This window comes from Acinonyx jubatus, chromosome B4 (genome assembly GCF_027475565.1).
Source record: "Acinonyx jubatus isolate Ajub_Pintada_27869175 chromosome B4, VMU_Ajub_asm_v1.0, whole genome shotgun sequence".
Taxonomy (NCBI): Eukaryota; Metazoa; Chordata; class Mammalia; order Carnivora; family Felidae; genus Acinonyx; species Acinonyx jubatus.
Window position 1 is genome coordinate 75,382,995 of NC_069387.1, and position 27,502 is coordinate 75,410,496.

The 27,502-nt window shown below is 42.7% G+C and overlaps 2 protein-coding genes and 1 long non-coding RNA gene across 9 annotated transcripts in view; 1 reads left to right on the forward strand and 2 right to left on the reverse strand.

Annotated features, from left to right (window-relative positions):
• Positions 1-12,775, forward strand: part of LOC128316397 (uncharacterized) — a 43,776-nt gene extending 31,001 nt beyond the window's left edge. Inside the window, exon 5 of the long non-coding RNA XR_008300245.1 lies at positions 11,523-12,775. This is a non-coding gene — a long non-coding RNA (uncharacterized LOC128316397). The remainder of the gene's footprint in view (positions 1-11,522) is intronic.
• CERS5 (ceramide synthase 5) overlaps positions 1-13,402 on the reverse strand; it is a 32,736-nt gene extending 19,334 nt beyond the window's left edge. The window contains exon 1 of one of the 3 annotated variants that reach the window (XM_027036113.2): positions 13,037-13,402. In XM_027036113.2, coding sequence (XP_026891914.1) covers positions 13,037-13,233 — 197 coding nt within the window. In that variant the 5' untranslated portion in view covers positions 13,234-13,402. The remainder of the gene's footprint in view (positions 1-13,036) is intronic. The other 2 variants (XM_027036111.2, XM_027036110.2) reach the window with 2 other exon arrangements.
• Positions 13,403-16,704: 3,302 nt separating this feature from the next.
• Positions 16,705-27,502, reverse strand: part of LIMA1 (LIM domain and actin binding 1) — an 83,320-nt gene continuing 72,522 nt past the window's right edge. For all 5 annotated transcript variants that reach the window (XM_053226219.1, XM_027036106.2, XM_053226218.1 and 2 more), the window contains 2 exons: positions 21,102-21,235; positions 16,705-18,994 (listed from right to left, as the gene is read on the reverse strand). In XM_053226219.1, coding sequence (XP_053082194.1) covers positions 17,986-18,994; positions 21,102-21,235 — 1,143 coding nt within the window. In that variant the 3' untranslated portion in view covers positions 16,705-17,985. The remainder of the gene's footprint in view (positions 18,995-21,101; positions 21,236-27,502) is intronic.

A 27,502-nucleotide genomic window follows, 5' to 3' on the forward strand; every position in this document is an offset into this window, starting at 1 on the left:
TCCTGTATCCTACCTGACCACTCCACGTTATTCCACATTACTGACCATGCTCTCCCTCTTGAAATGTACTTTTTCTTAGCTTCCTTACTTGCCATACTCCTCCTACTTTTCTCCCTCCATCTCTCTGGCAACAGAAGTAGACTGCTTGGTATGCATTGCTAGTTGAGTCACTTGGACATGTTACTTAACTTTCTCTGTGCTCCCATTTTCTCATCTACAAAATGAGGATAACTGTAATTATCTACCTACTTCATAAAGTTACTATGAGGACTCAATGTTTAGCATTTAGAATAGTGCCTGGGGGGCGCCTGGGTGGCTCAGTCGGTTGAGCCGCTGACTTCGGCTCAGGTCATGATCTCACGGTGCGTGAATTCGAGCCCCGCGTCGGGCTCTGTGCTGACAGCTCAGAGCCTGGAGCCTGTTTCAGATTCTGTGTCTCCCTCTCTCTGACCCTCCCCTGTTCATGCTCTGTCTCTCCCTGTCTCAAAAATAAATAAAATGTTAAAAAAAAAAAAAAAAGAATAGTGCCTGGGACAAAGTAAGTACTTATTAAATGCTTACTACAGATATTATCAAATACTATAGGATTGTCATACCTCTTTTCTCCTTTTGGGTTTTTTTCCCCCCACTCTGCTTTTTCCTAAAATATGCTGTTTCCTCAGAGTCCTATGCAGGTTCTTTTCTTACTCTACACACCCACTCTGGTTGATCTCATTCAATTATAGCAGAGGGTCTCAAAGTATGGTCTACAGACCCCCAGAAGGCCCCTGAGATACTCTCTAGAGGCCCAGAAAGTAAAAACTATTTTAATAATAATATCAAGACATCATTTGCCTTTGTTACTGTGTTGACACTTGCAATGACAGGGCAAAGCCATCGTGGATAAAACTTATGTTACCTGAGCACAAATGTACCAACTGTAGTAATGGTTATTGTATTCTTCCTTGCTATGTCCTCTTAGTTTTTTTTTTTTCTTTTAAGCATGGAGCATACAAATGATTGATTTTAACAAATCTCAGCCTTTGAGTATACTTTTAAAAAGTATTATGTGATGAAATGGGAAGTACACAGCACTTTTGCTACATAGCAAAGTATATGGTTGTCTCAAGGAAACACGCTTGTTTGATTAAGTTGTGCACTGAACTTAAATCACTTTTTCCTTGGGGCACTTGAGGGGCTCAGTCGGTTAAGTGTCTTGACTCCTGATTTCGGCTCAGGTCATGATCTCAAGGTTCGTGGGATTGAGCCCACACTGGGCTCTGTGGTGACAGCGCTGAGCCTGCTAGGGAATCAATCAATCAATCAATCTCTCTCTCTCCTTCCCTCTCAAAATAAATAAACGTTTTTTAAAATTACATTTTTCATAGAATACAATTTTTACCTCAAAGAATGGCCAACAAACTAAGGTCATTTGGACCTGGGTATTTTCTGAAAAATGAATGAAATAAGCCTGTCATTTCAAAAAAACAAACATTGTTGCCAATGATAAAATTCAAGCTTTCAAGTGAAAATTAGAATTTTAGAGAACTTATATCCACCTTTGAACTTGAAAACTTCCCAATAATTCAAGCTTTTATGATAAGACTAGTTCTGATGAGATTAATAGGATTCTTAAATGTTGTATAAAGAAATGTATTGACATTTGGGAGATCTATATAACTCAGTAAACCAGTATTTTTCTTTTTTTTTAATTGAAGTACTTTAATTTTATGTACAAAGAGTTAGCAGGAAGGTAGGTGTCTTGGATATCTACAGTTAATGTAGGTATCCTGGATGACTCATTCAAGGAAGCTCATTTAATCAAACTTAATGAAGCCTTTACCTTTGCATACTGACGGAAATGATGGTGGCACATAGTGAGGCTATATTTCCAGATTAGACTATGCCAGTTTGAGTAGATGTGGCAAGAATGAGAACCCTCACCGGATTTCCTCGGACGGCTCCAGTAGAGCTGCTGGTGACCCATCTTGCTCTCTGGGATGCAATGAGGCAAAATTACCAACCCATGATCTCCAGACAGACCAATGGATTTTAACATGAATGAAAAGCTCAATGATAGGGTTTCATATTCCACAATGCAACCAACCTTTAAGAAACTACTTCCTGTTGGGGTGCCTGGGTGGCTCAGTCAGTTAAGCATCCAACTCTTGATTTCCGCTCAGGCCACGATCCCAGGGTTATGGGATCTAGCTCCACGTTGGGTTCCATTGAGCATGGAGCCTGCTTAAGATTCTCTCTGCCCTTCTCCCCTGCTCACACTCTCTCTCTCTCTCTCTCTCAAAAATTAAGGAAAGGAAAGGAAAGGAGAGGAGAGGAGAGGGGAGGGGAGGGAAGGGGAGGGGAGGGGAGGGGGAGGGGGAGGGGGAGGGGGAGGGGAAGGGAAGGGAGGGGAAGGGAAGGGAGGGGAAGGGAAGGAAAAGAAAATTACTATTTGTTATGTTTTGGTGTTGTATCAAAGAAAAAATACTTCCCCTTTCCAATGACACATTTGTGTGAAGCCAGCTTTTATTTATATACTTCAACTAAAACAACATATAACAAGAGCCTGAATGCAGAAGCCAGCGAGAAGAATCCAACTATCTTCTATTAAGTCAGACAGTAAAGAGATTTCCAAAAATGTAAAATCAATGCTGTTCTCTGGATTTTTTTTTTAGAAAATAATTACTTTTCAAAAATGCTATTCATGTAACATGGCTACTATCGTTATTTTTAATGAAATAATACATTTAAATTATACTAATACTATTCATTTATGTGCTGGTGACTCCCAAGCATACTTTTGAGTATCCCCTATACATATGCACCAATGTCAGTGTATTTTTCTGAGTAAATTTTTTTATTAAAAAAATTTGGGGGAGGGCAGCGCACCTGGGTGGCTCAGTCAGTTAAGTGTCTGACTTCGGCTCAGATCATGATCTCAAGGTTCGTGAATTCCAGCCTCGTGTCAGGCTCTATGCTGAAAACTCAGAGCCTGGAACCTGCTTCAGATTTTGTGTCGTCTTCTCTCTCTGCCCCTCCCCTGCTTATGCTGTCTCCCTCTCAGAAATAAACATTAAAAAAACGTTTTTTAAAATTTTTATTTGAGGGGTGCCTGGGTGGCTCAGCTGGTTAAACATCTCACTCTTGGTTTCCGTTTAGGTCATGATCTCATGGTTCATGAGTTCAAGCCCCAGTCAGGCTCTATGCTGACCACATGCAGAGCCTGCTTGGGATTCTCTGTCACTCCCTCATTCTCTCCCTCTCTGCCCCTCTCCTGTTCATACTTGAGCTCTCTCTCACACTCTCAAAATAAATAAACTTAAAAAGAAATAAAATTTCATTTCTTTGATTGAGAGAGAGCACATGTGAGTGGGGGAGAAGGGAAGGGTAGGAGGGAGGGAGGGGAGAGAGAGAAAGAAAGGGGGAAAGGTGGGGGGGGAGAGAGAGAGAGAGAGAGAGAGAGAGAGAGAATCTTAAGTAGACTCCATGCTCAGCATGGAGCCTGACATAGGGCTTGATACCACGACTCTGGCATCATGACCTGAGGTGAAATCAAGAGTCAGTCACTCAACCGACTGAGCCAGCCCTAATTTTTTTTTTTTAAGATTTTGTTTTTAAACAATCTCCACATCCTATGTGGGGCTTGAACTCACAACCCAGAGATCAAGAGTTGCATACTCCTTCGACTGAGCCAGCCAGGCACCCTTCTGAGTTAAATGTTCAAAGGATAGGATTTGCTATCTACAAACTCATGTGCTATACACATTTGTTGTACACGTATATGTATTCTTTGCAGTTTGTTTGTTTGTTTGTTTGTTTATTTATTTATTTATTTATTTATTTAGAGAGACAGTGCAAGTGGGGGAGGAGCAGAGAATGAGGGAGAGAGAGAATCCCAAGCAGGCTCCATACTCTCAGTGTAGAGCCTGATGTGGGGCTCAAACCCACGAAACTGTGAGATCATGACTTGAGCTGAAATCAAAGAGTTGTTAACCAACTGAGCCACCCAAGCACCCCACGCAGTTTCTTTTGAGGACTTTTTTTTTTTAAAGAATAGTGTCTTCAGGGACTCTTTTTTTTTTTTTGAGAGAGACAACCTGAGTGGGAGAGCTGTAGTGGTAGGGGGACAGAGGATCCGAAACCAGCTCTGCACTGACAGCAATGAGTGCAACGCAGGGCTTGAACTCACAAACTGTGAGATAGTGACCTAAACTAAAGTCTGACGCTTAACCGACTAAGTCATTCAGGCACCTCTCTCTCTTTTTTTTAATTTAATTCATTTTTTAAGTTTTATAAGTAATCTCTACACCCCAAGTGGGACTCAGACGCACACCCCAGATCAATAGTCTCACACTCCCTAGGACTGAGCCAGCCAGGTGTCGCAAGGACTTTTTTTTAAATTGGCAAATTTGCTCTTAAAGCAGAAGCAGAGTATAAAGAAAAGGACCACTATGGCATATATTATCCTAAACCATGGCAAGGCACACACTGTGGATTTATACCAGACTATTTTCACTCCTCCCACATGTATCAAAGTTATCCTTAGACTATTACAGAGCCTTAAAGCATTAAGATAATTAGTGCCTATGCAATTTGATACACTGCTAGGTGCTGTGATGAGAAGGATCAGCATCCTGCTTACATCTAACCTCATTGTAAGGAATGTAAGTCTTGAGATAATAAGAATTACTACTAGTATATATGTTGAAATGTTTCAGATGGACACAATTTAAGACTAAGTTGTAGTATTACTGTACAGTAGTTAGTGAATATTTTACTTGCTATAGAGCAGCAGCTCTCAAAGTGTGGCTGAAAAATAGGTGGGGGTCCCTGACACTCTCATTGTTGAAAAGTTTCTCCCTTTCCGACTATATACATACATTTCTTTCACTACACATATCTATCTTTCTTAAATGGTCTATCTTTCCACTTACAGTCTTAAACAACGATACAACTTAATGTATAGTAACTTAAATGTAATGTAATGTAACTTAAAGTAGAAATACACAAATGTACAAGTGCCAAGAGGTGAATCAGAGAAACAGGTTAACAAAAAAACTGTTCCTTAAGAAGTTTTCACCGTTCTTCAGGGTCCAAGAAACAAGTGTGTGTTGTGAGACATTAAGCCTATATTTTAGTTAACAACTGTTAAAAGGAACTGAACCCACCTCCTCCAAACTCCCATAACAGCCTTCTGCATACATTTATGACACTGTATTTTAAACCACTGATATTCTTGCTTTCTTTCTGTGAGCAAACACCATGACTTACATTTTTATCTGTGGCACAGTCTGACAACTGGCAGATACTAAGTTCTCAATAAATAACTGCTGAAGAAAGAAGAAAATAGGTAAAAACTAAATTCTTAACCAAAAGGTGAAGTGTTTCAAGGAAATGTGCCCACCTGTCCTCCTGGGTAATCAGATAACCTACCAGCTCCATGTAGGAGAAGGTCCCTGATTTCTGAGGAATCAGTAGAAATTCAAGTTAACCAATTTCAGTATAACAGGGGATTTCCCCAAGCAGAATTAAACACAGCAAATACAACCTGACTGGGTTTGAGACCTCCTGTGCTTATTTTTTTAAACATCTTTTTTTTTTAAGTTTATTTATTTATTTAGAGAGAGAAAGAGAGCACAAGCAGGGGAGGGGCAGAGAGAGAGGGAAAGAGAGAATACCAAGCAGGCCCCGCACTGTCGACTCAGAGCCCCACTTGGGGCTAAGGGGCTCAAACTCACAAATGGTGAGATCATGACCCGAGCCAACATCAAGAGATGGACACTTAACTGAGTCACCCAGGCGCGCCCTGCGTGGTTATTGAGACTTCTTACAAATGTTGACACTACCCAGAAGCCAAAGACTTAAGGAATACCCTTTTTAAGAAACACCACAGGGGCACCGGGGTGGCTTAGTCGGTTAAGCATCTGACTCTTGGTTTCGGCTCACATCATGATCTCATGGTTTGTAAGTCTGAGCCCCGCATAAGGCTCCGTGTTGGTGTGGAACCTGCTAGGGATTCTCCCTCTTTCCCTCTCTCTCTCTCCCCTTCCCTGTGTGTTCTCAAAATAAATAAATAAACTTAAAAAACAAAGCACCATAATTTTGAGAAGAGATAGAATACTGTGATTTTTTTTAAATGTTTATTATTTACTTAGAGAGAGAGAGAGAGCGAGCAGGCAGAAAGGGAGACAGAGAATCCCAAGCAGGCTCCACACCATCAGTGCAGAGCCCAAGGTGGTGCTCAAACTCATGAATTGTGACTTCATGACCTTAGCCAAAACCAAAAGTCAGATGCTTAACCAACTGAGCCACCCAGGCGCCCCAAAATACTGTGATTATTCCCAATGTCTTATCAGGGCTGTGCAGCACTCCACATACATTGAACTTCTTGACAAACTTGTTTGTTTACAGATCATGAACTACTCGACTAAGAAGATATATGCAGAAAAGTAAAATTACAGAGCAATGCCTGGCTAGAAGGCACTGTCAATCACTCAGTATTACTCAAAATAGACTATAACTAGTCATTTAAATCATTCGGAAAATGATTTATATTTAAAAAACCCCATTTTTGCCACAACTTTTAGAAAGATTTGTTTAAAGCATGGTCAGAAAAAAAAATTAAAAAATAAAAGCATGGTCTGATATACTTAGGACTGATCACCCTTCCGGTCCAAAAAAAAATAAATGTGAATTTATATTAAAATTCTTTTCAGGGGTGCCTGGGTGGCTCAGTCGGTTAAGCGTCCAACTTCGGCTCAGCCTGCTTCGGATTCTGTGTTTCCTCCTCTCTCTGTCCCTCCCCCGCTCATGCTCACGCTCATTCTCTCTCTCTCTCTCTCTCTCTCAAAAATAAACATTAAAAAAAATTTTTTTAATAAAATTATTTTCAGTTATAAATGCTTGTTTGAATTACTCCCAAGAGCACTATTCAACAGAAATATAATGCAGGCCACATATATAATTTAAAATTTTCCTTTTTTTTATTATTATTTTTTAATGTTTATTTTTCTTGAGAGAGAGAGAGAAAGAGCATGAGCAGGGGAGGGGCAGAGAGAACAGGAAACAGAATCTGAGGCAGGCTCCAGGCTCCAAGCTGTCAGCACAGAGCCCTACATGGGGCTGGAACTCAGGAAGGAACTGTTGAGATCCTGACCTGAGCCCAAGTCGGATGCTTAACCGACTGAGCCACCCAGGCACCCCTAATTTTAAAATTTCTAATAGCCACATTCAGAAAAGGAAAAAAAGAAACAGGTAAAGTTAATTCTGATAATATACTTTGGTTAAACAGATATATCCAAAATATCACATCAATATGTAATCAATGTTGAGGCACGGTGGATGGCTCAGTCAGTTAAATGTCTGACTCTTGATCTCAGTGCAGGTCATGATTTCACAGTCTGTGCGATCAAGCCTGTCATTGGGCTCTGTGCTGACAGCAGGGAGCCTGCTTGGGATTCTCTCTCTCCCCCTCTCCTGCTCTCTCTCTCAAAATAAGTAAATAAACTTAAAAAATAAATTAAAAAATAGTTATTTCCTTGTAATCAATGTTAAAAATGAGATATATTACATTCTTTTTTTTCCCCCTGCACTGTCTTTAAAATCTGGTGTGTGTTACACTTCGAACGTATCTAACACAGCACATTTGGACTAGTGACATTTGAAATCCCCAAAAGCAAGTAGCTACTATAGTAGCTAGTGGCTACTGTACTGAACAGCACAGTTTTAGAGAATTCTCATATCTAGGAAAAATGCCTTTGTTTCTAGGAAAACTCGTTTCAGATTTTTTTTTTTTTAAGTTCGAAGTGATTATGGTTAGCTCCTTTTGCAGTAACATTTCAATTAACTTCCCCAAAGATAAGGTAGGAGTGGATTCAAGCAGAGTCCAAAACTCAGTGAAGGGCAGCTTTTATCTGCCTAAAAATACCTCTGGAAAGGAAGCCAAAATAGGTTTATCTCCCTTGCCGCTCCGTAAGAAGGGTGCGGGGGTGCCTGAGTAGCTCAGTTGGGTAAGCGTTAGTTAAGCGTCAAACTTCGGCTCAGGTCATGATCTCACAGTTCGTGAGTTCCAAGGCCCATGTTGGACTCTGTGATGACAGCTCAGAGCCTGGAGACTGCTTTGGATTCTTTGTCTCCCTCGCTCTCTGCCCCTCCCCCGCTTGCCCTCACTCTGTCTCTCTCTCAAGAATAAATAAACATTAAAAAAATTTTTTTAATTAAAAAAAAAAAAGGGTGCAGATTTCACTTGCTGCCTCCTCTTAATTTCTTCTTTACCCATCTAGGAGACCCTAGTTTTCTGAATCAGGAAGTGGCTAAAGCAAAAATATCTGACATGTTTCTTTGCTGTGCTGAATATATTGTCTCCAGGGATAAGCCAGGAACCTGACCTCAGGCATGACAGTATTCAGTTTTCTGCAGAGCATCAACACCCACTGCACAGAAAGGGCTGGGGAAAGAAGTTTCCCCAGCAAGAGGAGGGGCACATAAGGCTTCTGACCATCTGGAGCTAATGAAGAGGTGGATTCTTAGACAAGGGCAGGGCCACGTGAGTATCTTTTTCAATCTTGCCCTGCTGGATCTGCAAACCTGATTTAATTCTGTGATATACAATTCAATAACGCCCAACAGAATACCTTTAGAGATGCAATGGAATGGGCAGTTTCCCTCACAGCCTAGTCAGCAGCTATGTCCATTCTTCCCAAAGCCTTTCTAACCCGTCTGGAAGACCCACTGATTCTGGGTCACAATGCAGTCACTTGACATGGATCTGGGAGGAAGGCAGCAGGCCTGTCAGGGAGAGGAAAAAAGTTCTTCCTCCACTTAGGGGAAATGGGGGAAAACAAGAAAAAAAAAAAAGCAGTACGTAGCAGAGGTAGCAAGGCTTACGAGAGGAAGATGAAATGAGTGGCTGAGAAACGTGCACACAAGAGTCACTACTTTTGTTACCAGTTACATGACAGGCTAGCAAGTGAATCTGTTCAGTCTCCTATGACAGAGAATGGTATTGAGAAGGCTCTTTGCACACCCCAGTGAGGTTGCTTTGGAAGTAACAAGAGAGAAGAGGGGATTGGAATAATGAATGAGCAGCAGAGAGAGCTCTAATCTATCTCCTGAATAATTCACAAAATAATTTTCTTCTGGCAATACAGAGCTCCTATTGCAATAGCATATTCAAAATAAATGAGCCTATACAGCTCTAATGGTGTCAATGGTGTCTCAAGCTTCTACTTGATCCCAAGAAACAAGTGCTCAAGTGACTAGATATTAAATTTCAAACAATTTTATCATGAACATAACATGAAAAGAAGTTTAAAAAAAACACATGGAAGAGTTTCTTATCCCTGTTTTGTTAGGGTACAGGGTAGTGTGAATATGTGTATGGGGAGAGGGGATAAAGAGAGAAAAAAGCTGTAGAAAGGTACACAACATGCAAATATATGATGAAATTTAACAACAGAAACAAAGGAATTTCTCTCAGTCAAGCCAAACATCCATTTCAGGTTGGAGATCTAGATTCTGATTACTCCTCTGGGCGTCTATGTAGATGAGGATGGTCCCTCCTCAAACATTCAATAAATATTTACCGATCACAGGCCACACCTGAGGCATTTTGCAAGGCACAGGCCACCACAATACAGCCACTCAGCAGAGGTCCACAGAGGGCAGCCTCCATTATTTGGTAAGTAACAATCTCCTATCCGCAGTTCTTTAGCAAAATAGCTAGATACAAACACTTTACTTATTATGGCCCCGCGGCTTTTCAAGTCATCCCTATCAGAGGAGGCTGTGGTTCTCCAGGGAATGTGGGAAAAAACAAATGCTCAGCATGGTTGATGAGAAGGATGGGAAGGTAAAACCAAATTGTAAACTCTATTCTTTGGGAGATTTTTTTTTTTAAGTTTATTTATTTAGTAATCTCTATAATCTCTACACCCAACCTAAGCCTCAAACTCAGGACCCTGAGATCAGGAGTCACATGCTCTTCTGACTGAGCCAGCCAGGCACCCCTATTCTTTGGGAAATTCTTTTTTTTTTTTTAATTTTTTTTTCAACGTTTTTATTTATTTTTCGGACAGAGAGAGACAGAGCATGAACGGGGGAGGGGCAGAGAGAGAGGGAGACACAGAATCGGAAACAGGCTCCAGGCTCTGAGCCATCAGCCCAGAGCCTGACGCGGGGCTCGAACTCCCGGACCGCGAGATCGTGACCTGGCTGAAGTCGGACGCTTAACCGACTGCGCCACCCAGGCGCCCCTCTGTGGGAAATTCTTAAAACAACACAAGGGACATAATTTATCAAGGGACATAATATAAGACTCATTAAAATATACAGAACAATTTGAAACAAAAATTTGAAAAAATATACAATCTTCAAATCAAACACATTAAATAACCAAGAATAAGATGAGCATGGATTTGTTTTCCAAATCCTAGAATACTAGGAAGAGGTGGCTTAAACCTTAATCCTTGAAAGGAGGTTTAAGGAAAGGTTAAAGATGGCTACACCATATAGTGGAAAGAGCCCGGGGCTTGGGAAAATGATCTGGATCTTGGTTCTAGTTCCTCCTCCAGTGAGTATGAAACCTCTGAAAAGCTGCAGGATGTTTCCAGGCTAGTTTACTGTCTATAAAGTCCTAGCTCACACAGTCTATGATTACTAGAAACCAAGTCACTTCTAGAAACAAATTAGATGGGATTTGAGAAATGAGAAAAGTAGGAAAAACAACTTAGCTGTACCAATATTTCTAATAACGTCTTTTCCTATACTCTTAAGAGTGGCTTCTACTACCTTTATGGAAGACCGGTGTAGCAAGAGAGGAACTGCTAATCCAGCACTCAATTCTACTTCTAACTAAGGTAGTAGGTTTTATAAAAAGAAACAAAATAGCAAGACCACCTCCAAGGTTAAACTTTCCCAAGATCATACATGAGATGAACAGGATGCCTGACCTTACTAGCCAAGGAATATCATACTAGAATGCTTTCAGCTCAGTATTCCCATCCTCCCCTGCTCCCCTGACACCGCGCACCATAGAAACATTCAGATAGAATTCCCACAGGTAAAGGATCCTTTTCCAGTGGCTCCGCCAGGGGATATAGAAGTCTTCACAGCCATCTGAGGGAACTCTTTGGAAATCTGAAGATATATGCAGTTTTCTTTTTAGTTTATTTATTTATTATTTTGCGAGAATGCACATGCAAGTGGGGGAGGGGCAGTGAGGGGGGGAAAGAGAGAATCCCAAGCAGGCTCTGTACTATCATTGCGAGCATGATGCGGGGCTGGAACTCACAAACCACGAGATCACTACCTAAGCCGAAGTCAGACGCTTAACTGAGAGCCACCCAGGGGTGCCCCTATGCAAGTTTATATAAAATGGGTATTTATAAGAAACAAGCTATTTCCTCTTATCAGTAACGTGAATAAACTTCCATATTGGTATACATTTATATAAAAAGCAGAGAATATTTTCCTAGGACAATTAAATCTTTTGTCTTAAATTGGTGTATTTTCCTTTTTAGTCATTACACTTTCTCTTTTTTCAGCCCTCATATACAGCTGCCAAGGTGGAGAGTACCCAGATCTAAGTTATTCCTAAGAGGGAAAAGTGGTTTGTACTCCCACCCCAGGAATACTTAATACAATGCCTATACTTAAAAAACTGTAACACTAAGGTCCCAAGGGCCCAGAAAAGGCATTTAGATCTTTCAGTTTCATTTGCTTCAGTTAAAAGCATCTTGATTTTTGTACCTGAACGTCTGACGGAGAGCACTTTGATAACAATACACAAACACTATGAACAAATGAATGAATGACAAGCTGGCTACAGAAAAGAAATATTTTGTGAAAGATTTTTGTGTCAGAAGTAGTAGGCACTTTTGAAAAGTAACCCAAAACACATAATAACTAATTCTTCAGAGAGTAATAGATTCTTTATTTGCAGTATATTCCCGTCCTAGAAAGGGCGTTTCTGCTCCCGATAAGGGCCAAATGAACAAACGATGTCAAAGTGCATCCTCATTACCTGAGACCTATGAAGAAATAACTCTCCTTTTCTGCAGAGTAGATTTGATCAAACTCACCCACAGCTGTAAGCCCACAGTATAAAATCGCCACATCAAGTGCTCTGTGAACATTTCATCTTAGACAGTAGGTACCAACTACTCACTTAAGGAAAAGTGAAATCACTTTTATCAAGAACACGCGGTCAGAAAAAGAACTGTGATTCCGCTAAACTCACTTAGAAGCCAGCTCAATACAGCTTTCCTCTGATAAATCCTACAGATCTCTTCCTTTCAAAATGACCACTCCTCCTTCCATCTCAGGCCTCTAAGGCCTGTTCCGCAACTAATCTGACACCTTTCTAGACTTTGGAACCCCAGGCTCCACCACGCCTTATCCCTACCAGATTTCCACTCTCTTACGGGCTCTGGTAGCAGTTTTTGGAAATTTACACATGCACAAAAATGTCCATGAACTGACAAAGCAAGGCTTGGGGCCTAACCCTGCTCCCCTCAACTCTCATAAGTGTCCTCACAAATCTCAAGATTCCCAAAAACCCGCTCCTTTCGCTTGGAAAGGTTGGCTCTTAACGTTAACCGTTCAGCTTCCACAGCCCCAACTAGTTCTGGTTCCTGTGGCCCTTTCCTGTTTCTCTCTTCGGGTGTTCGGGTTCTCGGCCGCAGCTCACACACTCAACCTGTTTCCTGTCTGTAGGATCCCTGGAGGCTGGGAGCAGGCCCAGAAGAAGCCCCCCCTCCACTCCCAGGGCCTCCGGGATCTAAAAAGGGAAAGGGCCCGGCCTCCCCTAGACTCTCGTTCTTCCACTGTCCACGCCCCAAACTGTCTTTACCTAGGCTCCGCGACCACCTCCGCCACCCTCCGAACATCCCGCGCTGCAGCCCGGGCTCCCCCAGCCCCCTGCTTCCGGGCTTCCCCGCCAATTCTGCTTCCGGTGCTCGGCCTCTCCCCGCCCCGAGCCGGTTCCACCGGTCCGCTCCCCGGCCCCGACCCCGGCCCCGGCCCCGACCCTCCGCGCCACTCGCTCGCGGGCACTCACCGCTCGAAGAGCAGCCGCACGGAGAATATGCCCGCCGCCACTGGGAATGCCGAGAGGATGTGTCGCGCCCGCGGGTAGCCGTAGCCGTCGCCCGGCCCCTCAAGGTCGGCCCAGCTCACGTTCTGGGGCAGCCAGAAGCGTTCGCTCCACAGCCAACTCCACAGCAGGCCCAGGGCTCCCGCCGCCGCTGTCGCCATCTTACGCCCGCCCCGCGGCCACCGCCGCCACAGCCTCAGCTGCCGCCACAGCCAACGGAACCCGCGGGGAGGCGGACCCGGGGCGGGGCCGAGCCGGCAGCCACCCCTTCCGGCCCCTTCGGGTCCCCGGCCCGTCTCAGCCCGCCTCCTCCGTGGGGCCGGGCCTCTTCACCGCCCATCTCACCTCCCGGACGGCAGCGGCAGACACCAGGGCCGCCTCTCCTTGGGACCCCGCCCCCCGCCGGGCCATGCCCCTCCCATCTCCGCCCCGCCTCCACCTGCCCCGCAGGCCCTCAATTCTGGTCCCGCCCACTTTTGCTGTGAGTTTCAGCCACGCTTTCTCTCTCTCTCTCTCTCTCTCTCTCTCTCTCTCTCTCTCTCTCTCTCTCTCTCTCTCTCTCTCTCTCTCTCTCTCCCCCCCCTCTCTCTCCCTCTCCCTCCCTCTCCCTCCCTCTCTCTCTCTCCTCTCTCCTCTCTCTCTCTCTCTCTCTCTCTCTCTCTCTCTCTCTCTCTCTCTCTGCCAGCCACGGCCACACCCCTTATTTCAGGCCTAGCTCCCTTAAGGGGACACTCCTCTTTCTCAGCCCAGCAGTCTCAAAGGCTGTTCCCGCTGCCAGGCAGTCCAGACCTGCGTCTCTGCACCTAGCAGAACAGGCTTTCATTGGGGTCTACCTCGCCATCTCGGATGGTTCCGCCTAACCGCTCTTCCTTCCACCTCTAGCGTGTTTTGTTCCTAACATTTTCCTTCCTTTGAGTCCTTCCATGATCTCAATTCCCTTTCACTGTTTTATCCCCTAAAATGAACTTTTCAAAATCCTTTTATTTTTCTCATGGGTAAAAGGAAATGGGAAAATAGCCAAAGGATATCATACAAAGAAAAGTACAAAGGAAAAAGAAAAATAAATGATAGCGAATATTTAATGAGGCTTACCAAGTGCCAGGTACTGCACTGAACATTTTACACCAGGTATTTAACTCCATCATTCTATGAAGTAGGTATTGTTTTATTTACTATTTTATGGATGGGTAAACTGAGGTCCATAGAGATCAAACAGCTTGCCCAAAGTTATATAGGATTGTGGTAGAGCAGGGCTTCTGAGCTAGAAAGTCTTTAGACTCTGAAACACTGAGCCCTTATAAACCTCCTTAATTTTAGGTTTGCACAGTAAACATTTAACTCTTTTGTGGATCTACACAAAAAAGAAGGGAGCCACAGACAAACCTTCAGAAAGCTAAATTCGAAATGTCCCTCAACTGCCTGAGATTCCTGACCTCTGGTTGCTGTCTGTTCAAACCTGGCTTCAAGGTTAATTACCACAGGCTAACTAGAATGATCTGAAAAAAGATTAAAAGAAATTAATCTCTACCTCTTGTTCAAGGACAGATAAAGTAACTTTATAACTAGTAAGGTATGCCTACACCAGAAGTTAGAGTTTCAAGGGGACAGGAAACAGGAGAAAAAAGTGTGCCATCCTAAGTAGACTATGTTTGCTTTAGCTCAAAGGTTCTCAAATTTAGGGTACCACAGCCCAGATATTAGCTTGTCCCATCTCCCACATGGAGAGTTTGCTAAAAGGTTTCTTTTAGCAAAGAGATTCTGCTTCTGATTCAGGAGGTGAGTCTGAGTGGGGCCTATGAGTTTGCATTTCTCATTTTTAACAAACTCATAGGCAATGCCACTGCAGCTGGTCTGAGAACCACTACACGGTGCCATGTTTGTCCAAACCCAGCAACAGCTTAGTGGTAACTACGACCCTATATTCAAGGTGTATTGTATTGTATTGTATTGTATTGTATTGTATTGTATGGTATTGTATTGTATGGTATGGTAGTAATGTTTACTTATTTTTGAGAGAGGGAGGAAGTATAAGCAGGGTAGAGGCAGAGAGAGAGAGAGAGAGAGGATCTGAAACAGGCTCTGTGCTGACAGCAGAGAGCCTGATGAGGGGCACAAACCCATAAAGCGTGAAATCATGACCTGATGCTTAACCAACTGAACCACCCAGGCACCACAAGGGTGAACAAGAAGTGAACTCTCGCTGATTCCTGGGAATTCAAATCAGAGCCCCAGGGCACAAAGAATTTGGCATGCGGGCCCAAGCACACAGCGATCTTGGTCTCAAGGTCTATCCCCCCCCAAAACACATTTGTACCATTTCTCGACATCTTGAGTGTGAGAAAATATATAGTTAAGGAAACGTGTAATGAATGTAAACTTTCTGCCATTTTCACTTTGTCCAGGAGTGATTCAACCAGCAAGCTGGTAGAACTAAGTTGGTCCTGTAGTAGTCATGAAGAGTCTCCTTAACCATCTCAGGTTACAAGCTGGCCCCTTTTCTTGCTTCACCAACAGGACCTATTGCCACCACTGACCTACCAAGCCCAAACAAGTTGCCTTCATTCAGAAAGCTGAGAGAAACACTTTGGCTGTAGGTTCTTTTGTTTTCTAAGGATGTTTAGTGTTACCTGGTCATTCTCTTGATAAGAACCACCATTTATTATACTGATATGGAGCTAGTCCTTGTTTCTACTCTCTGTCCCTATAATATATCTGTCTTAGTCTTTGAATGGCAAAGAAAACATTTCTTCTAAGGTTAATCTCAGTCCCTGCATACCTGATATATGGTGACATACTCAACTGATATCCATAAATACTGGCCATAGGTACTCAGACTTTTTTGTATAAAATCAGTAGGCTCAGTGAGTACCATGTGGATGGGTTGGAGCAGCAGAGTCATACAGTAAAGGCAGCTAAACTCAAGCCAGGATTCGATAGTTTATGAATGTCATCAGGAGCTTCTGGATTAACTGTTCAGTGAACAGGACTTTCTAAAGGACTTCAGCCTGCGATGGGACCAAGAGCAGAAAGTAGTACCCTGCCATCCATTTGGAAGACCAGGCAAGACCCTGGAACATGTAACAGATGACTCAAAAAGTGTGTTTATCTCCAAGGAAATCCACACTCCCACACTTCCATTAACAACAACAACAACAACAACAAAAAGTGTTTTAACTATTGGGGCAGTTGCCTCTACAGGCAAGGAAATCAAACAACCAACTATGCCTCTGCCCAGGGTGGAAAACATCCATTTTCAAGCAGAGACATTTGGAAATTCCCTTTAGCATGTTAGGCATAACTGCAAGGTGAATTATTAAATGTTGAGTACAATTAACAATAAAAAAACCACCACCAGAGTTTGAATTGTTAAAACACACAGCTCATTTTGAATGTACACACTAAGTTTCTTGCCAAGTTGCTCTCAATTTTTCAGAAAAATTTGTCCTCTTTTAGGAAAGATCAAAGCCCAAGATCGACCCAATGCCACCACCTAGTGGGGAGATATATTCATAACACCTCTCTTCACTTAAAATGCATCAGACCCATGTGCCTTTCTTCCCAGACTGCTAAAGTAAAAGGTCTTGAGACACTGTCATAATGTAAAATAATAATGGAAAAGGAACATTGAAAAGTTTAGATGTAAATTAAAAGCTTTATTGAATAAAAATGTTTCAGACTAAGCAAGACTATAAGAAAGCAGAATATTTTACATCTCTAAAAAATATTAGAGCTAAATCTCTAAAAATGCAGGACAAAGAAAAGCCTACGGCTTAAAACATCTCTCTCCCCACATACAATTTGGAATATCGATTATGTACAACAAGTGTACTCAAGTTTATGTTCCAAAGCCTTAACTACTAGAAACCCCCCCCCCCCCCCCACACACACACAAAGGCCTGTAATTGGTTTAATTGCACCCTGGGAATACTGTCTGCCATAAAAATCAATACATTTCAGAGCTGGTATGTATTTAAAAAACCAGTGTCCCAGAAAGGGGATATCAGAAGTGGAATACAGGGCGTGGGGGTCTGAGCTCAAGTGAGTTAAGGCAGTTTTTTCCATTATTCCTTCTTTAAACTCCTCACTTTGCTTTAACATGCAACATGGCAAACAGCAGTACAAAAGATCTTATAAAAATATTGTCGTTTTCAGTATATGATGAGCCCATAGATACCACCAAAGAAGAAAGCAATCACTTGGGGTGTAGTCAGACTCATTGGCAAATACCAGAGCTTATTTGAGAGAGAGTGGATCTCTCCAAGCACCAAATGTGCTCAAAAAGTGCCCCAAAAGAACAGTTGTGTTATATCTCAGTAATCCAATTCAGGATGTGGCTTACAGAATGGGATGCAAAGCAAGAAATTCCCCATGTATATCAGAGTGAGAAAATTAACCTAAAAATGTTTTAAAGATTACATATTTGATTTCTTAACAGATGAATGCTAAATAAATTGGTATTCATTTAAAAATATACCAACTGTGCCCTTTATACTAAAGTGCGTTCAGTCATAATGTTTAGGTCCCTAAACCCCTTCTGTGTGTTCCCTAATTCCATAGTTGAAGTGCGACAATGTGCTACTAATCGTCTATTTTTGTACTGCCTTTTGGGAATACAGTGGAGTCTGAACTACATCAGTTGGCATACCCGCCCCCCGCCCCCATAAGACCTTAAAGCACTTATGTATATCATCATTGCTAAAATAGAGGACTGAAGTAATATTATCTATAGCGTTTAGAATTGGTTCACTTAAGCTGCAGTATGGGATTTTTTTTGAAGCAAGAACTCCTCCAGAACTGCTTCCACATAAATGACAGTTCATGCTAAGACACCTGTTTACGGTGCATCACTTTGATAAAGGGCAGTGGCTTGCTAACGCTAACACAGATTTAAGGCCCAGCACCGTTGCAGTCTGTCATTCCTCATCATCCTCATCCTCATCGTAGTACCGATTTCTTTTTATCTGTTCCTCCACAGACAGCTCCTTGACTACTTCTCCCTCCCAGAATCCCACATCCTGGGATTTCTGATGCTGGGTAGTGAATTCTTTAGGGGAGGTGCTTTCTGCAAAGCTGGACCAATCTGTAGACTTGGGTTCTAGTGGGGACTGCTCTTTGAGGTTTCTATCATTTTCATCTAAGCTTGCACCATTGTCTATAAGATTCTCACTCCCCATCTCGAAGCCATGATCTTCCTTACTTCTCCTCCCTGCCTCCCCTCCTTTAGATTCTTTGTTTTGCCTGGTTGTTTTCCCCACACTACCATTCTTTTCGGAGGCACTGGCATTTTCCACTTGTTTCCTTTCTGCTGCCATTCCTCCTATAAACTCCTCACTCTGCTCTGACATGCTCCAGCCTTTCCTTATAGGTGGGGATAGGATTTTGGGGCTCTTGACTGAAGTGGTTCGAAACGAAGCTGCCACAGTGAATGGACGGCTTCTTTCCTTCAGTGAAGAAGATCGTCTTAGCTTCTTCAGATCCAGATCCACATCCTCGGGAGCTTCAGGCTTGCTGATTTCATCCTCAGGAGGCCATTTGGGCTTGGATACTTTGATCCCTTCCTCTAAGGTACTTCCTGAACTACCAAGTTCAGTGGGGGGTGGCCAGGCTATCTTCAACTTCTTGGTTTCAGCTGGCTTGTCTTCTTTCTCTGGCTGAGAGGATGCCTTGGCTTCCATACTTGCTGTAAGCACACCCACCTTAGCAATGGGGGCATCTTCGACCCCTGGGCTCTGAGGGGTCTCCCCTGCAATTGGAAGCTGGGCTGGTCTCTCCAAAGTCCCTTCATTTTCATTTTTGCTTGCCCACAGATCCTTGTGTGGTCTGTGTCCAAAGCCTTCATCATAGTTGCCTTTAGCTTTAAAGAGTTGATTGAAGTGAGGCTTACAGTAGATTCTCCCATGTAAAGATGCATATGTTCCTAGACTGTTGTTAAAAGAAAAAGAACATAACGTTGAGGTATCTATATACTCTTACTTATACTAGCAGGCTGAAATTTGGCAACTTCAGTATTTTCAGAAGTTGCCAAGTGAGAAAAATACCTTTAAAAGCACATCAATCACCTAGGATTCTTTACCCCCTCCCTTTCAAGCACGTTTGTTTTATTACCCTTATAAAAAACATGCTCACTTCTAGGCCTAAAGCTTCACAAGACATTCATGTGGTACATCTTCCTATTTTCAAATGATTTCACTCCCCTCTGTCAAACTGTTAAAAAAAAAATTTCTTCCAAGAAGTCTTCCCCAGGTTATCCCACCTATCTCTGACCACTCATATATTTCCTAAGCATTTATAACCTTTCACTACTTATAATGATATTTTCCTTTGTACAAAGCTGAATCATTTTCCTCCTTGTTTCCCATTTGTGTTATAATTTAAAAATACATATCTACAGGAGTAGGTATAATGCTTTGCAAATGGTTTGCACTCACAAGACACTAGTGAATGAATGTGGTTAATAGGAGCACAGTAGCTGGGAAGTAAATCTACCCTAATGTCAGTGCTGGACAGGCCTTTAGGAGAGTTGGTGTCTCTTGCAGGGTAACACAGTTCGAAGGGGGTATGAAAACAACAGCATTTCCACAGAAGAGATACAAAAATTCAGAAGCTTAGAAAAATATGCTTTGGAGAAAAAAAGTAATACCGTGGGCAGAAAAAGAACCAAGGAGCGGAAGTTACAGAGGAACGTTTTGGCTCAACAGAAGGAAAAGCTGTTGGGCTGGAGCTACCCCACACTGGAACAAGGTAGTGCGGTATCGACCCCTGTGGAAGTGCCACACAGACGCCAGCCAGCACGTCTTTCAAGAGTATTTTCATTTATTTTTGAGAGACCGAGTGAGGGGCACAGAGAGAGGGAGAGAGAGAGAGAATCCCAAGCAGGCTCCGTGATGTCAGCACAGAGCCCGATGCAGGGCTGGAACCCATGAACTGTGAGATCATGACCCAAGCCAAAATCAAGAGCTGGACACCCAGCTGACTGAGCCACCCTGGTGCCCCTCAAGAGTATTTTAGAAGGAATGCTTGCTCTGAAAGGAAAGCTGGAGGAAGTGACATCCTGGTTACTTTCTTCTCTAAAACTCTATGATTAAAATGAGTTCATATGGAATATGTCCCCAAATGGCCACATTTATATCCATACTTTGAGTTACTTGGAAGAAATGATAATTATTTTGTCACACATAAAAAGAAGCAATATACAGAATATGTGCTCTTCAGTGCCCATTATCATTGCTATTATTACCATTTACACAGTGTTTGGGACATTTTCAAGTAAGGGCTGAAACAACTACACTCTTTTTTTTTTTTTAATTTATTTATCTTGAGAGAGGCAGAGAGAGTGCAAGTGGGAGAGGGGCACAGAGAGAGGGAGAATCTCAACCAGGCTCTGCGGTGTCATTGCAGAGCCCGATGTAGGACTCGAACTCACGAAACTGTAGATCAAGACCTGAGCCGAAATCTAGAGTTATATGCTCAACTGACTGAGCCACCCAGGCACCCCTAAACTCTTAAGATTTCTTAGCTTTAAAGGGGCGCCTGGGTGGCTCAGTCAGTTGAGCATCCGACTCTTGGTTTCGACTCAAGTCATGATCTCACGGTTCGTGGGTTCAAGCCGCACATCAGGCTCTGTGCTGACAGTGTGAAACCTGCCTGGGATTCTCTCTCCCTCTCTCTGCCCCTCCCAAGCTCTCTCTCTCTCTCTCTCTCTCTCTCTCAAATAAATAAATCAACTTAAAAAAAAAAAGATTCTGTGAGACCAAAGGAAAATATTCTACTAAATTAAGTCACAGGGGGGTTTTACCTGCCACCCATAAGATTTAAGCTCCATGTAAATTAAAATATCAATGTACTAAGATGTTCCAAACACCACTATCATTTGATATGAAATACTTGTCACTAAATGATACTTTTTATGTTTTTCAAGGGCTTTCAACAGCGTGCTCTTGGCATAACAGCTTTTAGCACCAGTGCTCTAAAAGCCAAACATGCCCTCTGGAGGTCAACTGTACAGAGATAGCTGGTTTGGTTGGCTTACCTAAGTTTGTTGTTGCAATAGGAGCACCGGAAGCAACTGATGTGAAACACCTGCTGGTTGGCTAAGAGACGCTCCATGGGGTAGACTGTCTTCTGACATTCCACACAAGTCTCTCTTGCAGGTGCCCGAAACTTCTAGGAAAAGGAAAAGGGCAGCTTTAACAAGCACCGGCCAAGATGAGTTAGTGCTCTGCTGAGAGGCACCCTGCTTTTACTTTGTCAGCTAAAGGCTCCCTTACCTGTCAATTCTCACAGGAACACTAAGCCTGTTATGATTCTCTTAAAGAGTTCTCTTTAAGGCCAGGAAGCACTCCTGAATTCCTTTCCCCAACTGCCTGGCTGCCCCAAGTGTAGCTGCCACCAAGGACAGGTGGAGCTAGGGCTGGATTGCAGAGAGAGGCTTAGACAAGCCACCACATACACACAAAAGCACATAAAAAATGTTTACACAGACAGGAAATTAGGAGAAAATGTCATCACACACAGAAGTTTATTTGATTCAAGTGCCTAGTAAAAGCAGGACAGACTTTTGTAAGATTCTGAAGGGGATAAATTTAAAGGAGAGGAAGAGCATTTAACTTTGGGGATGAGGAAAAGACAATTTGATAAAGTATCTTTTAGTCCCCTCTGCTTATACTCTTAATTTGGCATATTATTTTACCCACTAGGCATAATATTTTGAAGTAAGTCAAAGCTGACAGATAAATGTAATAATTTTAAAGAGACAAACTATTTTATTAGGACATCCAGAAGACAGCACAGCCCAACAAAGCTAGAATCTTCTCAGAAACCAATGGAGAAGGGCCCCTGGCTGGCTCAGTATGGAGAACTTGCCACTCTTGATCTCAGGGTTATGAGTTAGAGCTCCACGCTGGGCATGGAGCCTACTTAAAAACAAAAACAAAACAACTCAGTGGAGAATAAAACTACTGTAATGGGGAGTGAAAGGTCATAATAGACTAGGAATTCATGAACTGTCTATAAAGTGTGGAATAAAAGTGGGGTGAGCACAGGTGTTCTAGCTGGCACTACCAATCCTAAATAACACCAAATAGTTGGTATCCAGCATTGATGAAAGCCAGAATTACCAAACTGCAAGTTTTTACATAAGCAATGGTAACATGGCCACCAGGGGTGGGGGGCAAGAAGTCTCTAGGTATATGTAAATAACTCTTACCCCAAGAGAAACACCTTATCCAGCAAATGCAGAAGCAGCTTAGGTGGCCAGGAAGCTCTCAGTAGACACCTGGGGAAGGCTTTGCTGCCAGGACCCGGGTGGTGGTAAATAACATAAATTAGTCCCGAGGTCCAGGACCTGAATAGTTAAGATAAGCCTAAAAATAAACCAGGTCATGGGCAAGACAGAATTTTCATTACAAAAACCCGAAAATAGTCCCATAAAAAAAAATCAGACTGCTGGTTCACTTGCTATATGATTCACCAGGAAGTAAAGCAAAAAATAGGAATGGTTTTCCAAGTAGATTTGGATAGGAAACAAAAGTAGAAAATGGACCAAAAAATGGCCATAAAGGGAAAGCTCTATAAAAGGGAGTTTATTAGAGTTTAGTGGTAAACTCCCAAACAGCACCAAGGGATTTAAGAATGAAGGAAGAGAACTGAGTGGAAATGGCTTATCAACAGTCCTCTTCCATTCCTAAGGTTAGAGTCCTAAAAAGAAAAACTGTAATAATTAAAGGCAGGTTCAACCTAGTTTACCAAGTGTAGGGGAGGTATTTAAATATGATCAAATGTTATTGTAATTGAATGCTGTTGGAAGTAATTAGGGCATTGTTTGGAGCTCGAATTTCTTTTTTTTTTTTTTTTATGTTTATTTATGTTTAGAGAGAGAGAGAGGGAGACAGAGCATCATGGGGGAGGGGCACAGAGAGAGGGAGGCACAGAATCTGAAGCAGACTCCAGGCTCTGAGCTGTCAGCACAGAGCCCGATGCGGGGCTCGAACTCATGAACCTGCGAGATCATGAGCTGAGCCGAAGTCGGATGCTTAACCAACTGAGCCACGCCCCAGAGTTCAGAATTCTTATATGACCACTTCTAACAAGACAGGACTAAGTGGAGATGTCATTGCATAGTTTTAATTGGGTTTTCTTCGAAAAGAACTAGGTCCTTGTCTAGCAAGCAGGAAATACGTTAAAATGCAAAATAAAATTTGGGTATCATAGTACAGTTGATGGCATTGGAGAGATCCTGTACAGATCACTGTTCACATAATGTAAAAGTAATCGGCCAAATGTATTTATTTATCAGATTAAAAATCTTTTCAGCTGCAGGGGACTTCTGTATTTTTAACACTTGACTTAGAACAGTATTCATTCTGGTCAGTAAAGACAGAGCAGAGGACGGGAATTTCACACGGTACAAGGGGAGACGGGCATTATTTATTCTGCTAAAGGGGAACGAAGACCTACAGAGCACTCCTCCATTACAAACATACAGAGAACACACTGTAGGAGGGTGCGGCCCAGTGAACAGAAAGGAAAACCTGAGAGAAAGCTGAAAGCTGAGCTCACGTTAGGAGGAAAGTGGAAGGCAGGAGCAGAAATTAGGTACCGGAGCAGGAAGCAGAAGCTGGAAGAGACAAACAGGAACCTTCAATGAATACACAGCATTTGGAGTGTCCTGGAGCGCTTTACCACAGCTGAGCTGAAACTCAGGTGCAGGCTCCGATCCAAGAATAAGACCATGTTTGCTTTCTTTTTCAAGTATTTCTACTAATTGTGGCTAAATCAGCCTCACTCTATCTACCTGAGGCTGGAACATGTCCCAGCTCAGGAGAAAGAGCTCTTCTGAGCTTTCACCCACACGAGGAGTGTCTCATTAACAATTCTTTAGTGTCTTACCACCTCCCACACCTGACCCACAATGGCTCTCTCCTGAATGGGGCCTTCGCCCACACAACTGAAAGGCCATCCTCCTTCTCCTCAACATCAAATTAATAGACTGCTAGCCCAAACATCTGACTAACCACAAGGTCCTAACTAGCCAGACCTATCAGAGTCTCATTATTCCCATCCAGCTTTTTACACAGACCCTTTGCAATAGTATTTAATGTTTATGCGGCAGCTGCCCGAGGGCCCCAGAGTTTCATAAAGTCAAGAGGATCCCAACTTGGTAATGTGCCAAATCAGAGTGGCTGTGTCTGTGCCTTCCCTTTACTTCCTCTGTCCTGGGCTCTCAGCCACTTTTCTGTAATTGCCCCCATGTCTATTCAGACAACAGGAAGCACAGTCAGTGCCCAAAAATCTCCACCATTATGGTAGGCCTGGCATACATCCTGCCCATGCCTCCATGGCATGCTTGGACCTGGCGCAGCCACGTTTTAAAATGCTGCCAGCATCAGAACGTTAGACGGTTTTTAATCTTTTATATATTTTTCAGTTAGTAAGATATTTTTCATCTCTCCTCCCTCTTTTTCACATGTAGAAACTGCAGCACCAGAATGTCAGGTGCCTTATCAAGGCTCACATGGTCAGTAGCAGACTTCAAATTAAAACTTGGAACTCCCGACTCACAAACCAAGAGAGCACTTTCTAAATTATCCTGGAATGTTAATTTTCCATAACTAAAGGAAACTCCTTGGGGATGAGAGCAGATGCTAACCCAAATGAAAATAATCTCACTTGAGCATTTGGAACAAACTACTTTGTTCAAACTACTTCCTCCCTTTGTTTCGAATTAAAATATGTAGATAACATCTTCGGGATATTCAGGAATGAATGAGGTAATACATACATAATTGATGTTCATAAACACTGTCACGTCTTTCCCATATGACAGGTCTTTAAGTAGGTGGTCAGCACCTACTTAAAGCTACTTTTCCAATAAATTGCTACATCTGCATTCTTTCACCCTCTTGCCTTACGTCTATGTTTCAGTCCAATGAAAGCTCTAGTTGGGAGATGATATATATGTAACGCACATAATATATATAGAGAGAGGGGGTAGCTGGCAACAAGCAGTAAAGCTAACTAACCTTTGGACGTGGTGAAGTCAGAAGAAAATTCTGTATTGATGTCAGGCTGCCATTCCTCAGAACACCACAAAATGCCTTTCATTCCCTCCTTTCCAATCTGTGCAAAATATCTAGGTAATTAAACTGAAATTCTTCGCATACAGTAAATGGTTGGGCCAGCTCTGTGCAGCCTTGGCCCTTTCCCTGGCTTTCTGTGAAACTCTTTTTGACAGCACTCTGGAGATACTCACATCTTAGATTGCTCTACATATAGAGGAAAGGTTAGTGTTCTGATAAAGCAGTAATAACATAGACAGGAAATAAATAAATAAATAAATAAATAAAAGATTCTAGATGACCTTCTAGCATAATTCTGATAGCTTTGCAAAATAGCATAAAACCTCCTACCCTGTCCAGAGAAGAAGGGACAGCTGACAGGGCACAGAGGGGGTGCAAAGTGTGTGTCCTCTCATGCAGTCTGCCATCTTTTCTCTCCACATCCATCAGCAGCGAGGGTCTGTCCTAATGAGGGCAAGTGGGTGTTCCCATGGCTGGTCACATCTCCTTGCCTTTTCCTATCCTCCTTTCTGGAAACATTTAAGGGACAACTTCTTTCAGGGGAAGGACATAAACCCCAAGAGACCTCTGGGTCTCTTGAGTAGAAAAGTCCTGATCCTTCCCCCAGGGTCCACTGAGCTCTGCTCCCAGAACACCTCTTTTGAGAATGAACCTGCAACTTGAATTTCATCGGCACCAAGTCCCACCAACTGAGCTATCCGGCCAGTGTCCAAAATATACAAATAAAACTCATACTTGTAAAACTAGTATCATTTTTTTTTTTACTTTATCAAGCTAAAGTTTGAAATGAATCTCTACCTTAGATACCCTATTTTCAATAATAGATAGACAAGCACTAAGGAACAGTTTTTCCAGGATGTGTGGGACCTAAAAATCTATTCTGAGTGAGCAAGTTTATTCTTAGCTGTATGTAATTTCCCCAAGCGCAGAAACAACTTCTGTTGCATAGCCTACTACCACGACACCAATTACATCAGTAGGTCTTACCTATAGACACTAAAGTGTGTGTGTGTGTGTGTGTGTGTGTGTGTGTGTGTGTGTGTCTGTACTTGCCTTCAGAATGTAATGGATAAATCTGAGGAAGAGAAAATAAACTATCCTTAAATAAGAGTGGAGATGTGATTGAGTCCCATCTGTATCCCACACCATAATCCTTTGAGCTCTGGACCACAGGCAAACACAGGGAACCAGGTCCATTTACTCCAGTCTTTACACAACACTCAAAACCTGAGGTGTATGTCTGCTGAAAGCATGCCTGTCTGCATTCTACTGCTGAGTGACCAAAGGAAGCAGCCATGGGTCTGGGGCAGGTGCACAGGGGGCTTCATCTCCACCTCCTCTTGTCCCTGGTTATGCTGGGAGGGACCCAAGTGAGGTGCACTCTGTCACTCATCACTCAGCAGCTCAGATCCTGGAGCCTACGTCAAGAAGGGACCTCAAAAGTCCAACCCAGTACTAGGAGGTCTGACCTAGCAGTTGAGGGAGGGAAACAAGACTGGGTTGAGAGTTCAAATACACTCAAGAACAGATTTTAGTTCTTAGATAAGCCACAGAATTTCCCTAGTCCCTAAGTGCATTGCTAAGTCAGATTTGTTGGCTGTTCTTGATCCAGAACCGCAACCCAAGGACTCAAATCTGGGCAGGGTTGCTGTTGGAAAAGAAATTAACCCCATGGCATTTGCTACTTAGTTGGACTCCAGATACCGGACAAAGGAAGTACTGATAACAGCGTGAGCTGGTCTTTCAGGTCAGAAGAGGGAGTCGTATTGAATACATGTGCAGCTCTATCACCGTAACTCCATTTTCCCTCCCTTTACTTGCGTTCTCTTATTACTTTCTTCACCTTTTGCTCCTTTTCAACAAACTTCACTCTCCTCATAAATCTCAGCTTCCCATAAAATTTTCATTTACATTCTTCACCCCCTCCCCTTTCCCTTTTTTTAACTCACCCTTTAAATCCCGGATTCTCTGCTTCCTTCTTTTTGTTGCAAACCTTCACCTATGTCCTCTTTTCACCCTTTTTTGTGCACTAGAACTTTCATCAAGGCACCAGTCATGCCCACAGTTGAGAGATACCCACAGCGCTGATGCCAGTTACATACCATCTTAACACTAATTCTACCTACTGAGTTTCTTTCAAATGTTAAAACTTTCTAAACAAAACCAGGCTACTGAAGAGAGCACCAGAGGAGAAAGACACTAAAGAAGTGTGGGCATGTTTGGTTATTAATCCAAATGGCTACATTAGCACCACATTAGCAAAGCATTCCATTAAAACAAGTCAGGTAATAAAGCCTAAAATAGGTGTTGGGTATTTTTTTTTCTTAAACTTTGTTTATTTTTACGAGAGTAT